The 15549-nt window shown below is 35.6% G+C and overlaps 1 protein-coding gene across 7 annotated transcripts in view; it reads right to left on the minus strand.

The window, feature by feature from the left end:
* YTHDF3 (YTH N6-methyladenosine RNA binding protein F3) overlaps positions 1–15002 on the minus strand; it is a 39108-nt gene extending 24106 nt beyond the window's left edge. For 2 of the 7 annotated variants that reach the window (XR_002126522.1, XM_019665373.1), the window contains exons 1-3: positions 14635–15002; positions 14129–14153; positions 8275–8360 (exon numbers count right to left, since the gene is read on the minus strand). Coding sequence is in view for 4 of the 7 variants with exons in the window: in XM_019665373.1 (XP_019520918.1) it covers positions 8275–8360; positions 14129–14153; positions 14635–14658 (135 nt within the window). In the remaining 3 variants the exon portion in view is untranslated. Of the gene's footprint in view, positions 1–8274; positions 8361–10641; positions 10787–12654; positions 12723–14128; positions 14154–14326; positions 14538–14634 lie in introns of those variants that run through there. The other 5 variants (XM_019665372.1, XM_019665370.1, XM_019665371.1 and 2 more) reach the window with 5 other exon arrangements.
* Positions 15003–15549: the final 547 nt, after the last annotated feature.

The raw sequence follows: 15549 nt of genomic DNA on the forward strand, positions 1-15549 counted from the left end.
TTTTGTTTTGCCTGCTCATTTTGGGGGAAAAAACAAAACAAAACACTAAAATATTTTAAGGATTTCTTTGGAAAATGGGTTTCTTATGCCAAAAACATGTCTGATAATAGATTTGCACTCTTTGATTTAGGTATGATTTTTTAAAGCCTTGGATACAGCTTTAGAATTTGTAGAATAAGCAAGGGGGAAAAGTTAAGCTACTATCCAGTTAGGGAAAGTAGGACTCCCCTTGCAAAGATCAACACCATTTGAAGGCTGAATAATCACTTAATTTATATAGATATTCTCAGTTCCCCAGAGCAAAATGTTTAACCCTTTTTTTCTGTTACTCTCTGGGGACTATTCTGCCACTATCTTCCCACTCAAGATAGTATTCCAATATAAATTTATGACAGAAACATCACAGATACTACCTGGGATTCATTTTAAGTTATCATTGAAAAGGGAGATGCTTTATTATTACTACGATCTTTCTTGTGACACACCTCGCAACTGTTACAACTGTCCACTATCTATGAGAAAGCTAGTATTTTTGTTTTGAAATGATTCTGACATAACTGAAATAAAAATAACTTAGAATCAATTATATATTTATATATGTATTTAAATAATAATTATAACATAGGTTTATTATTTCCAGTAAAGCTTGGACTTAGAAACAAAAAACAATTCTGTCACTTAGCACTATTAAAAGAAAAAAATGACTTCAAATACACTTGATATTAAGTATATTTTACTGTATTCAGAACTATAAATACATGTGTTACCATTTACTAATTTAGCTGAATACATTTTTTAACTATACTGGATAATTATTAACTGTATTTCAAAATGTTCAAATGATGCTCACAACATCAGTAGAAAGGAAATGAAGAGCATCTCTGAAGCCACCACAGCAGTGGCACCATTACAGAGCCCTACAGTGGAAATACTGACTGCTGTACTGAAATACAAATACGAGAGGAGCCTGAGGGAAACTCAAAATTACCAACAATGGTTTTCAAAGACAAAAATGATTGAAGAAATTAATGAGTAAACTTTACTAGCCATGAAGATGATACACACACACACACACACACACACACACACACACACACACACACTCCAATCACTAAATTATTTGCCAAAAATAAAAGTACTCCTGGTGCTTCATAATGACAAGGAAGTCAATGTGATATAAAACTCTAAAACGCTTAATAAAAATGAACAGAAACTTAGCCAGTATAAATGAACATATATAATAGATTAAAAGATTTTTAAAATTCTTTTTGAAGTTTAAAGTTACTAAAGGTATCCTTTTATTACTTTATTATCAAATTAAGCACTTACTGAATGCCTAAATTATAGAAAACACTAATAGAAGATACTCATTCTAAAAGAAAACCTACAGTTCAAAAGACACATAACACAGGGAAGTAAATAAACTCCACAAGGGGGAAGAAAGAGTAGGAGAGCTGGGCTAAATATGGAGGTAATTAGTTTCAAAGTTTTAATTGAGAATGTTGGCATTGACATCTGACATGTGGACTCAGTGAGTCCTTATCTGGATGTAGGAGTGGAAAAGTAGACCAGGTACAAAGTTTAAGTTCATTCTTCCTAATAAAATGTTTGCAAAATTACACTCAAACTTATTTTGGATATTCTTATTTCACCATCACAAATGCAGAATTTTGCACAACAGTTACACATCAAGTTTGTAATTTATCTATACCAGCGGTTTTCAACCTTCCTAATGCCACAACCCCTTAATACAGTTCCTCATGTTGTGGTGACCCCCAACCATAAAATTATTTTCGTTGCTACTCTATTAACTGTGATTTTGCTACTGTTATGAATCGTAATGTAAATATCTTTTTGTTTTCCGATGGTCTTAGGCAACCCCTGTGAAAGGGTCATTCGACCCCCAAAGGGGTCGCGACCCACAGGTTGAGAACCGCTGATCTATATCCATAGTGTAAGTCAGGGGTCAGCAAACTATAGAGGCCCAAAGAGCAAATATTTCAAGCTTTGCAAACCAAATAGTCTCTGGTCACAGTCACATATACATCTTTTTTTGAAAAGCAATCCTTTAAAAGGCTGCTAACTCAATGGTTTTTCTCAAAGAAAACAGGGTATGGAATAGACTTGGTTATTAGGCCAGTTTGTCAATCCTGTTTGAAGTGTTTATCTAATCTGTACCAATTCCTACAAAAAGAAAGCCCCAACTTATACTATTAGAATGCGGAACAAATTTTTGCCAATTCTGTCTGCCACCTCTGGGACAGGAACAGGCCCAACCCCTTTTGAGTGTGCAGGCTTTGATTAGGTAACTTTTCAATTATTTTTTAAAATCATGGTTTTTACTACTTCACCCCTAAATTAGTGATTTTTCAAAATAAGTTTAAACTACTTTTAAACTGTGCTCCATTAGTCACAACTGCCTATCAGACAACTCAGGCTAATAAACAGAGATGTGTTACTGTCCCTATCTGACTACAGAGCTGTCCAGTGTTATTACTACCACCCAGAACCCTTTAGTATATTGGATAAATGGCCTGCTTTTTCCAGTTTATCAAACAACGCTAACCATTTATTTCCCAATTCTTTCAGTTGTTTTAGCTGAATGAGATGTGTTTTCCTTAGCTCTACAAAAATAACTTAAGCAGTCGACTTTCAAAACACAAGGCTTTGGTTTGTGTTCCAGTAAGAACAAAGTTATGGGAAACTTCACCATTAAAAAAAAAGATATGGTCAACACATTTCGAATCAGTAGAGCTTTGATTACAACTGGAAATATTTTTAAATGTTTTGCTAAATTTAAGATAAATTTTTAATTGCTAAATGGATGGAATATCAATCAGAAAAATGCACGTAAGAGGAACAGAATTTCCACTTACTGATGATGGAAAGTAACTCAAAACTTACTTTCACCTTTTATTTCAAAACCTAGTTATAATGAGACATAATCAAGTTCATCATTTATGTAAAATAACCCCCTTAATATAGTTTATTCATAATTTGGAAATTGGTAAGTGAAATTTTACTGTTATTGAAAGATACACGACCTTTAACCAAAATGATATGAAATTTTTGGTATTTCTCTTATATTAAAAAAACTAATTGGAAGGGAAAAATAACAATTTTACATATAAAAAGTGATATAGTAATTAATAGCTCTAATAAACTTACTTGTGAGAACAGATGCACAGACCCTTTACCCACAGCATAAACTTAGAAACACAACCTGAAGAGGCCATTTAATATAAGGCTGAAGTGAAGCCACAAGCCATCTACCAGCAAATTATAATCCCAGCCCGAGTACTTATCAGTTTTGTGCAAGTAGCCAAGCTACAACTCTGAACTGTTTTCTCATCTATTAAAAGGCACTTATTATGCCTAGGACACATTAAGTGTTCAACCAATAATAGTTATATTAATACAACCTAACTTGCCTCTTTAAAATGTAAGTTAATAATCAAGCACACAGTATAATTTCAAAGCTAGTTCAGATCTTAAAGAGTATAAGGGTCGTGGTGTAATGTAGTAGGCAAAGATATGGGCTCAATTCTGTACTCTTCCACTTTTTATGTCAGTGATCTCATCAGATCATTTCATTTCTCTAACCCTGTTTCTTCATTGGTCAAATGGTCAAATGGGGATAATACCTACTACTCTATTCAACTGTAAAGATTTCTTTAAAATCTACATTGTCAATTGCAAAGTGCTATATGAAAATATAGGAGTTAAGCTTTTACCTTCAGTTTTTTTATATGAAAACTAAAATACAGAAGAATGAAAGATCTTCCTTAGAATTTCAAAGTCATTTATAATTATTATCCCTTAGCCTTGTGGTGTAGGTCAATTGTTCTTCTACCATCTCAAAGAAAACCTGAACAGTAAGAAAAAGTTCATGATCACTGTTCTGACTTGAGGACATGTTAATACAATTCAACTCTGACAGTCTTTCAATTATAGTAATTTAGTATCTATTTTTACTTCATAAATATACAAATATCCAAGAAAAAAACACTGTGCAATGTCTTAGAAGTTCAATAAAAAAGACGAAGGAATTATTCACCAATAGCAGTATTTCCGCAGAGTAAAACAAAACTATTTCCCATTAAGAACCTGAGATTCTATTTCAAACTCCAGAACTCACTTCTGACTTAAAAAAGTTAAGTGAAGTCTAGTATATAATTTTAATGCTTACTTGCATTTTCCTCTAATATTGCAAAAATATTATTGTACTTTTCAGAAAGTATAATTTATGCACATCTAATCTATGCATAATTTATGCATACTTTGACATAAGAATGTCATAAGAAAAATGTATTACACATCCTACTCAAGTAACCTGAATATTTTATCATCCATAATTAATTCTTCATTCCCTAATTCTAGAAGATAACCTAACCCACTCATTCAATAAATACTTAATGAATGCCTACTATGTGCCAGATTAAAGTGGAGGACTTCACAGGTCTAGCAGGGAAAATATATTTATGTTACTATCTGATAGGTATTGTAATGGAAGTACAAAGCAAAACACACTAGTAAAAAGAGAAGGGTGCCAGTAACCGGGGGAATCAGAAAAGACTTTCGTGAAGTGATAGATCTATGAGTCTGTGTGTGTGTAAATCATACATATTGAGATCATGAAAGAAAATTCTATTTTCAGAAGACAATGATAAGTCCCACTTCCCTGAGCTAGGAGGAGCAAGTTGACCAAAAATGAGGTAGGGAAGGAACTGTTGCAGAGCTGTGTTAATTCTTTAACATGACAATGACATAATCTCACTTGGACTTTAAGACTGTTGGGCGGGAATGCAGAATTACCACTTAGGACATCATTCCAGCAGGAAGAGATAATGAAAACCTTAACAACTAAGAGCAAAGACAGAAAATAACAAAATTCAAAATATTATTTTACTTTTCTTTGTTCTCTATACCTCTTCTCTGATAAAAATGTCTAGGAATTTATTTCCCTATACAAGCAGACAAACTCAAACTTTATTTCTCCAATTTATTCTTCAAATTTATATGGCATCTTTAATAGTATCAATCAAACCTGAATTTTCTGATCAACTTAATCATCTGATTATTCTGATGAACTAGTTTTAAGACCAAAGGACAGATATTTACTTTTAAAATTACTATAAAAATTATTCCCTAAGAAAGCAAGCACTAGGAAATAAAAGGAATATTCTACCACAGAAGTAAAGGCCAACAACCTGTTTTAAAATATGTCTGGGTTTGATGTAAATTAGATCTAAATACACAAAACAATTTGAATTAACCAAAAACATTAAACACCATTCAGGATAAAAGACTCATTTCTCTTACTTATAATATTAAAATCAGATGACGAGATTCAATTTTAAAGTCATACTATGTATTTAGCTGAAATTTTAAAAAATCAAACTATTATTTCAGCTATGTCAGTACCATGACCTATGAGTAGTTGCAGAGCTTTAAATCTGCAAATAATTACTTGAGATATTTCACCAATAAATCCAGTTTTCACTAATCTCCTTTAAAAGGTCAATTAAATTTTTTTCTATTTCAGCTAGGTAATTATGTGTAACTTAAGTTCTTATACAACTTAGTTTCAAATTTCAGATAATCTTCAATTTTTCTCTCCAATATACCCAGTTTTCAACATTCTACAGTGTTAGTGCTCTTTAAAAGGTAAATATGTACCCTGATTACAGATAATTATTTTTAGTATTACAGAAAGATTAATTGCTGAAAACCTATTCATTAGTACTGCAAGGAGAGGGAAGTAAAATACAGCCTCACTGGTATCAAACTTTAAAACCTCTTTAAATAGCATATGAATATATTGATTCAAATATCATGAGTTAAAATGATTTAATTAATATAAAGCATAAGACCTTCCATTTAAACATTACATTTAAACAAATCTTTTAGAAATGTTTTTGCAAACTTAAGGAAACTTTCATGACACAATTTAAAAATTGGGTTCACTAAGGTAAATGCCTTTACAGTCTTAAAAAGTAATTTTCTAACACTTTTATTAAGTTGTTTTACAAGCGAAATCTTATGCAGAATTCCCAGTATATAATAAAACAGATAAAACGCAGAGCACAGCAGCTCTGGTTGCTGCACGGGTGGGATCCAGGATACCCTCCCCCAGTCTCCCCCAGGCAGACCTGTAGCACCTCTGTGGAATGCCAAATTACCAATCTTCTAAGCCCCTGTGACAAATGAATTATAAAATATCTGTTACCAAATAAAATGAGGATTCTTACAGTAGCAATTCTCAAACATTTACAATCCACTACAATTCCCTGAAAACAGAGTTTGAACAAGTCAAAAGATCTGCATACTGTATCATTGTCTTAGAAATACATTTTACACTTTAATAAATCATGAAATCAAGTAGCAAAAAAATAATTCCATTATTTAGACCAAATAAACTTCCCACTTATCTGATCATAAATCTTTTGGAGAGAATACCTACAACACCTGATATCAGAATTTCTCAAAGAAATTGGAAAACCCTGCTATAAGGGATATTAACTGAGGTTACTATACAAGCACAAATAGAATGTTTCCTTTTAAAACCTGCACTACATTTCACAACAAATCATCTTCCCCTATTTTCTAATGATATATTCTCTCATAACCTTTAGTTGGAAAGTAAATTTGTTACTGAGATCATAAAAGTACATTATATAAATATGAATTTTTTCACTTTTTTAAGAGTAGCCAAACTTTCAGATTTTATCACCTGTTTTTCTTTTCTCTCATTCATCTGCTCCCTCCCAACATATATTCAGAATGTAGATCAACAGATAGAAGGGAGTAGTTAAGGAGAAATTATCAAGATAAATCAGGCTGAACATAACCATGGCTCTCTGAAGTCCTAAAAATAATTCTACATCCCACAAACTGGGAACTGCTTTTTGTTCACATTTGCCCTACAACAGTAAAGTTCCGTGTAACACTTGGCTCCTTGTTTGCTCTTTTATAGTTTAAAAAAACTAGAGGTTAAAATTTCAAGGTACATTTTTTTTCATGTATCTTTAAGCAAAACAACAAAAGCAGTTTCATTCCAGAATGTTCTCCCTAAAGAAACTGGTTAATAATAATAGTAGCTACATTTCTAGTAGCTACATTTTTATTAACAAACAGAAATGGATGCAGAAATGGTACCAAAGAATACCACCTTATTTATCAATGTTTAAATCTAAATTATTCCTGTATACAAATTCACAAGATTTGTGAAAAATCCAAACACCAAAGAACTCAAAAGCCACCAATTATTTCATTTCATGAAATGCTCCATGCCTACAACATAGAAGCAAGTGTTTATTCTTTATTATTTTATTGATTTATTCCCTACTTTACCAGGTTATATTAAAACTTTATCAGTGAAATTCAAATTGGAATGCCTTACATAAAGAAGAAAACGGGGCCGGCTGAGTGGCGCGTTGGTTAAGAGCTGGCTTGGGACGCCAGAGGGTCCTGGTTCGGATCCCACATATGAGGGCCAGTGACACTGCCCTCCACAGCTAAGATGCTGAACAACAGCTCAACCTGGAGCTGGGCTGCTGTGAGTTGCCGGCAACGGCGTAGGCTGCAGCCCCTGCTGCAGTGGGTTGCCATGGGCTACCGTTGTGTAGCCAGCAGCCAGCGTGAGCGGCCAGCAGCCACAGTGAGCGGCTGTCCAGAAGCCGGCAACTGATCTGCCTCGCCAGGGAAGAGCCCAACGATGGAGCCAGCTTGGGCCAGTGAAGCAACGCCCTCCACTAGACTGAAGAACAAAACGACAGCAACTTGTCTGTTCCCCTTCCCCCAATTCCCCACCACTGTTCCCATCCTCCAATTCCCCAATAAAAAAATCTTAAAAAAAAAAAAAAGAAAATGCTATATTTAACGAAAAATTTCAGGCACAAAGTAAAGCAGTCTTACCCAAATGTCTAGCTAATTAAACCTTGTAATTTGCTTTGGCTATGAAAATATGACAGTGACATTAAAAGATTAAATTCTTTCCACATTCAAGAAAAACTAACTGTTAATATATACAAAAAATGTTCACCTTCAAATCTTTATATTTCACAATCTAGTTTCAGCTGTCTGTAATTTTTTTTGTCTGTAATTTTTAAAGAATTCTCCTGTGCCATAAACCCCTAACTGCTATTCACTATTATGTAGGAATCTAGATTAATTCATGTTATGGTTAGTCTCATTCAACTAAAATATGTATTTGAAAAATCAATTAATACTAACTTAAGTTTAATTTCCCAAATACAGGACCACCAGACTTACCTGATTTGTCTGGCTGCTTAAGTATGGCTCAAAATCATCATCATTTACAGCATCTTTTTGATGAATCGAACCGTTTTGTACTGAAACTAAAAAATATGTTTTTATTAGATGTGATGTAATTATCTTTATGAAACTCACAGAATAGCCTAACATTTTCAGTATTTTTCAAACCAATTCATAAAAAGTTATCCTGAGTTCTTTTCATTTAAAAACTCTTTAAGGATTAAGTTAATTTTAGATACAAACATTTATCTGCCACAAAAGACTTACAAATTTTATATAAATAAGCCTGAGATTAGAGAAACACAAACTATACAAACACTTGCCATTACCAAAAACATAAAAGTAAAAATCCCAATTTCAACACTGTAGTAAGAAAACAGTTCAATTAAAACGGAAGGGTTTGCTGTTATATTTGAATCTAAAATACACTTTATTTCAAATAGTGTTGTAGATAGATTTCTGAATGTTCTCTAAACTTTGTTAAATCTATTACTTAGTCCAATAAAGGTAAATAAATAAAATACTTTTTTTGTAACCAAAGTTACAGTATCTTAAATGTCTCCAGTTAAAGTGACTAAAATTCACTAGAAACAATATCATAATGAATAAACATAATCATGGAAAAAAATCTAAATAAAGAGGGCCTTAATTTTAACCAAAAAATTATGAAGACTTTCACATGAAAGTACAAATAAAATTTAGACACTAGAGATAACCAGATAATCATGACTACTTTTACAACACAGAAGAAAACCAGCCAGAATAATTTATAATGCCATATCTGTTAAGAGATTATTTCCATAAACGCTCTATAAAGCTGTTATTCTCTTGAAATTGTCTCAGAGTGCTTTTGAGCAGACTTGAGGTAAGCAAGTCCTGAGTTTGAATCCTAAGAAGCTGGGTGATCTCTAGTTAGCGACTTAGCCTCTCTAATTCTGATTACTTCTCTGTTCAAAGAGGTTTTTCAATAGTACCTACCTACCTCACCTCATCTGAATATTCAAAGACAATATGCAGTAATCTTGAATATTATTATTACATAAAATATTACAAAATCCAAATAGAACTAAAAATTACTTTATGATTACAGAAGCTTTTTTACAAAGGTAAAGCTTGATGTGCTGGCACTGTCTATGTAAAATATACTATTCCATACTACTTTTGGAATGAGATGAAAAATGTTGAACCTTTCTGATGGATGTTGACTAATTTCTTAGAAACGAAAAAATCTCATAATCTGAAGGTTTATTACTTAAAAATACAGTGTCACCAAGTATTTTAAGGTTGGGGGCAATGGATTTAAGTTTTGTGTTCCTTTTATACATAATCGCATACCATTTTTATTTTCCCTAATGCGTTTACATCACCTACAATGTAGTTAATGAGTTGACAATAGCATGGAAGCAAAGATAGGTGAAATCCCTTAGTTCTTGCCTCTCACAGAGTAGCAATGATCCTCAGAAATTATGCTATTCTGTGAATCCTTCAAAGTAAACATCTTATGATACTACATTGCCCCCCAAAGACTACAAGAGCAACCTGAGGGTCAACTTGATCCTGGTCCCAATGAGGTGGTTTAACTCGGATTGCCTCATAGCTGGGGTTGAGCCAAAAGTGCTCCCCAGCATTTAAGTATGTTAACAGCTACCAGAAATGAAAATAAAGAAGTGGGTACCTTAGGCTATTTATTTCTGGTGGGCTAATCATGTCTGCCCAAGAGATTCTAAATACCTATTCTCCTTTACCACTGGTTTTATCAAAGATAGTTATGAATAGTCTATTACCTCTTCAAAAATAATTCTTCACTACACTATTGGATTATTACACTAGTACATAATGGCACGTATTTGAAACAGCCACCCATTTCAAAATTACAACTATCTATTTCTTGTATTCGTTAGGATTCTCAGAAATTCAATCCATACTAATACAGTAAAAACTGCCTACTTAAACTTATCTAAATATATATTACACTGCTCTTATTTCCTCCTCTGTTCTATTCTTTCTCTTCTTCTAAGAAGCTGAGACTAACAACAAAACACTGACGCACACTAATACTCTAGTCATTTATAAGTGAAGTCTTAAAAGGTATGTCAATCTAAGGAAAAATGTTTAATTAAAAGTATTTTATGCATACTGACAAGCAATTTGCATTAAATTAGAATCTGAAGAAGCAGCTAGCTTTGAGTTTCAGAAACATACATTTCTTTAAGAACTTCAACTGTCTTAAAGACTTTAGTTTTTTAACATTCCTTGATGACAATCTAATGTCTTGGAGATTGAAAGCCATTAAACAGCAATGAAATCCAAGCCAGTTCCATAGTCTGTACAAGTTCTTCAGGGAAAAAAGAACAGATGACTTACATGATTCTTCGCCTGTTTCCTCTGCTCTATGAAGCAGAGTCAAATCAAGATAGAACATGGGCCTTAGGAGCCAGGTGATTCTTTGCTCTGGTCTGACTACATCAAGTTAGGAAAGTCAACAGATCTGTGCATCATGTTTTCCCACCTACAAAAACAGCGACAATACCATATACCCTCTATCTCCTTATAGGAATGTTTTAAGGATTAATAATAAAATGAAGCCTAAAATGACAGTTAAGTGCTTTGCAATAATTTCTGGGGATAGGGGATGGGAGAGGGGTTACAAAAGAATATTGCCAAAATACAAGGCATTTTCAACTACTTTTCTGAAACACTAAAAGATAGCCATATTTAACCTAACTCTTTAAATTGCAGTAGTACCAAACAATAAATGTGTCCCTATGTTGGGAGAGGAAGGGAGAAGGAATGAGCAAAAAGATAAATTCCTTTCCGTGTGTCTATTTATAAACTTAAGGGATAGGAGGAAGCAGGTAGCAAGGCCTGAGGCTACTAGAAGTATGGAATCTGACACTAAGTTCTCCATGGTGCTCGCAGGAAAAGGAACAGTACGTTTTTATTCCGGCAGCAAAAATTCTTCTTCTGAACTATCAAAAGTGACATAAAATCAGTTTTAAATTAGGGACCAATACGTAAATGATTATGCTTAAATTTTTAGTATCTTTCATTACTACCGTAGCCAAGGATAATAAAAAGAATTCTAATACTTAACATAGGTACAATCAATTAATGAAAAAGAATTCAAACATATGAACAAGTAAACCTAAAACTACTATTTATACTAAAAAAGCATTTTTTTGTCTTATAAAGGCATTAATACAGAATTTCTTTTTAAATTTTAGTTCCTTTAGTGCATTTGTCATTAAGGATAGACAGAAAAACGCTTAGCAGAAAATCAAAGCCACTAAAGCCAGGTGTAAAGCTAATGCTACAAGCTAAAGATAATTTAGAAAAGAAATATAGCATCGTTGAAATTATTTTAACTGAAAAGGATTCTACTTTCAAAACTCTTGACAACTGACAACTCAGGGACATGTATTTCTCATAAGTTTGATAAGTTTTAAATTCAAGTTTAATAATCATGTTCTTAGAATACTGAGGCTATAGTTCAAAAAAATAACTTTACTTTCTGCTTCACAAAAGTAAACAGAATAACTGTAAAACAATTTCACTAGCTTGAAAACCAAGTCAGCTAATGCAGTTTTTCTCAAACACACACATAGCTACTTGTATCAGTTCACTGCAGGTGCTGCCTTCGCCTTGTAATTCTCCCTGCAGAGGCATAAAAATATAAGTAATGTATATGTGTATTTGTGCAGTTGTAATATCTACCATTTTAAAGCATCTTAAATGATTACCAATACTTTTAAGCCAGTAGTATCCCCCTCCTGCCATGTCTTAGGCAATAGTCTTCCTGCACCTTAAAAATAGATGAGGTGAGGAAGATGAAAAGAACCTAGCAAATAACATGGCTTCTAGAAGTGGACTACTGTAATTAGAACAATCCTCATAACATACAATAGGATTTATGACTAGAATTACTACTTTTGTTTTATAAATAGTGAAGAAATTTTGACCAAAAGATTTGCAATGTGTCAAGCTCACTTGTCAATTCAGTAGCCACAAGCAGTACTAGAACACAGATCTCCTAGGAATCCCAGTCCATCATTCAATCTACAGATGAAATTATGAACTGAACAATAAAGGGGAAAGAAAATTTCTTGGAATAAAGAACTATCCAAATAAATATCCTGTATATGTCTAAATAACATCTAACTAAGGCGACACTGATGGATTAAAACAATTTTAATAACAAAAAAATATTTGTGGTTAATATGCAACATTGTTTATAGCTAATTTGTATCTATAATATCACAGTTGTCACTTGGACATACCTAAGTGAAATGACTATGTCATAAATCAAACAATGGCTTACTAAATAGATGCTCTATTTTGTTTTGTCAAAGGAGTACTTCATAGAACTTGCACACTTACCTTAAAGCAGATAACACAAAACACTTAGCATTTCAAATAGCCTTGCAAAGTGCCACCTCCCCACAGATCTAGGATAAAATAATTTATGCTAGGCAATAATGATCACAAATTTCACGTATCTGAAAGTCTATATAGTACACTTCCTAATGTGAAGACTAACAAAAAATGAAAGCAATAGATGATTCTTTTTAAATTTACAAAAAGATTTTTGAAACTCAAAATAAATCAACAGTATCAAATTCTGAGGTTTATTATGCTCAAACATAGAAAATAACTCTAAAATTAAAATTTTAACGCTAAAAATTAAATTCTAGAAATTAAAATTTCTAAATGTTTATACTCCAAGAAAACACATCTTTAATCAAAACAAGGCCATAAATTTGTTACCTAAAACAGTACCATATATCTGGTATGTACAAATTCTCAAATTAATTGTACAACTCAAAGAAAATTAACTAAGCTGTGTATATACCACCTATTCCTTTCAAATTTGCTACAGTAAATAAAAACCTGAAGAATATAAAGAGCACAAATAAAGTAATTCAATTACATCTAAAAAGCTAGTGTAGATCTTATTTTCTAGGTAACAGTTTGACTGAAAAAAACAAAAACAGGAAGCACAATTCTACTTAGTCTACTTTCAAGCCTGATTACAAACTGTTATAAATATATTAATTCCCTGTAATGTTAATTGGCACTGTCCCAAGAAAGCAGTTATTGTTCTATACTTACTTGTATCACATGATCAATGTCATGTTTCAGTCAGCTGACTGTATTATTCCATATTAATACAAAATACACTTATTTTTAAAAATACTTTACTTTCAGTAGTCCTTTAAAAACAAAAACAACAAAAAAACTAAATAGTAAATCACACAATCCTGAAAGGAACCTCACAAATTACTCCCTTCAGTCCTTTATAAAATACCAAATTAAGTCTCACCTTGAAATAAGGACTGCATAGCCAGATGACCTGCCTGTTCGGTATTGGTCTCTAATGTGTTAGTGCCTCATTGCAACTCGCTTCAATAGCATGAGAGAGGAAAAGTACAATTTTCACTAATGGGACATGGAATACCATATGGTTGCATGTTTCAATGTAACCCAGACATGTCAACCAAAATATCCACTTACCTACATACATATATACATACTAACATATTAATTTTTGTGGCAGAAGTTACAAAATACAAGTAAATTGCAAAATTCAAGAAACGTCACTACACTCATAATACTTCCTGAACTGAAACACAACTAAAACAACTGTTTCTTGTACCATTTTGATTAATATAAAAGCAAGGAACTTCTGAAGTTTTGGATAACATTTATTTGGCTGCCTTAGCTGTGATGAATGTTTCTCCAAGCCTACGTTTCAAAAAAATAAAAGGAGCAAAAACAAACAAAAAGCCCCTAATACATAAAAAGTAACACCGAAACCAACATCGGGAAATAAGATAAAAACATCCAAACCCACCTTTATTTCCTTGCCCTTTAGGTCTCTGTGTAGCAAGACGAAAGGTGTGGTTATGAGAAAGGAAAAAAAAGAAAAGTGTGTTAGTCAAAGGCGTTATCAAAGACAAGTTATTTTAAACAGTCCGCGTAGGAGTTAAAAGCCACCATATCCTCCATAGCCACCAATTTCCCAACTAGCCCCAGTCTTTAAACCTCCTACCCTACACTCGGGGTCCGTCGCCCGAGCTCGCCTGGGCTCAGCCCCGTCTGCCGCCCTCAAGATGCGGCCTGAGGCCCTGAAGAGCAGTCCTTCCCCCACCCACCGCGGCCCCGCGGCCTCCCGCCACGGCCTCAGATTCCGCGGCCAGGGCGCACGCCCCAGCACGGGCGGCAGGACCGCAGCAACTTGCGCCCGGCGCACCGTTATAAGGTCTGCAGCGGCGGCGACGGGGAGGAGCTGAAGCCCCACGCGAGGGTGGAGCTCCGGGGCTCGGGCCTGGGCCGAGCCTGAAGCCTCGGCTCCCTCACCTGATCCACGCTAGTGGCTGACATTCTTCACCGCAACCCGAGAGCTGCTGCTGCTGCTGCCGCTGCTGCCGCCGCCGCCGCTGCCGCCTGGGCCTCTCCCCGAGCACTCACAGCAGTTGGCTGCCGCCCTCGGCCGAGTTGACTGTTCCAGCTGCCGCCGCCGCTGCTGCTCGCTGAGAAACCAGAGGGAGGGCCTCGCGCTCGGGAGTCGGTGGAGGGGGCCCGTCTCTTCCGCTTGCACGCTCCTCTTCCCCTCTCGCTCTCCGCTTCTCCGGTCCACAATGGCGGACAGACTCCCTAGTCTCACTTCCGCTCCGAGCTTCGTTGACCTTCCGCTCTCCACTCTGACGTCCGCCCTCACCTCGCTCTTCCTCCCCCACCCTCCCGCCACCAAGCTTGGCTCCGCCCCCGCACGTCACGTCACCGGAAATAGGACCCGCGCGGCTGCCCCTGGGCGCATGCGCTGTGGAGAAGCCTGCCTGTGTGGCTGTGAGCGCCAACGTTTAGGGTCGCGTGAGTGGCTTCCTTCTGGCCAGCTCCGAGGCCGCAGGGCGCGCGTCGGGAGGCGGCAGCGGGAAGCCGGCCCAGAGCCAGATTCCGGGGCATTCTGGGCAGGAAGTGGGCCTGGGCGGGAAGCGGAGTCGGCTGGGGATTGTAATAGAGCCCGGTCGGCGGGACCCTCCTGGTGGCGGAGCGAAAGTTGGCCAGTTGGAACCCCGATGCCGCAGCGGCGCCTTCCCGGGATGAGCGAGCGGCGGTGGCCCGTCCTCCACTGGAGCCTCCCGAGACCATCAAAGCCACGTGGGCGGCTGGGTGAGTTAGCCGCCCTCTGGACAGACTTGCTGAGCGGTCCCACAAGCCGCACGTGCAGCAGAAGTAGCTGGGGTTGGAGCTCTGAGCGTTGACGCTTGAAAG

This window comes from Hipposideros armiger, unplaced genomic scaffold (genome assembly GCF_001890085.2).
Source record: "Hipposideros armiger isolate ML-2016 unplaced genomic scaffold, ASM189008v1 scaffold_441, whole genome shotgun sequence".
Classification (NCBI taxonomy): domain Eukaryota; kingdom Metazoa; phylum Chordata; class Mammalia; order Chiroptera; family Hipposideridae; genus Hipposideros; species Hipposideros armiger.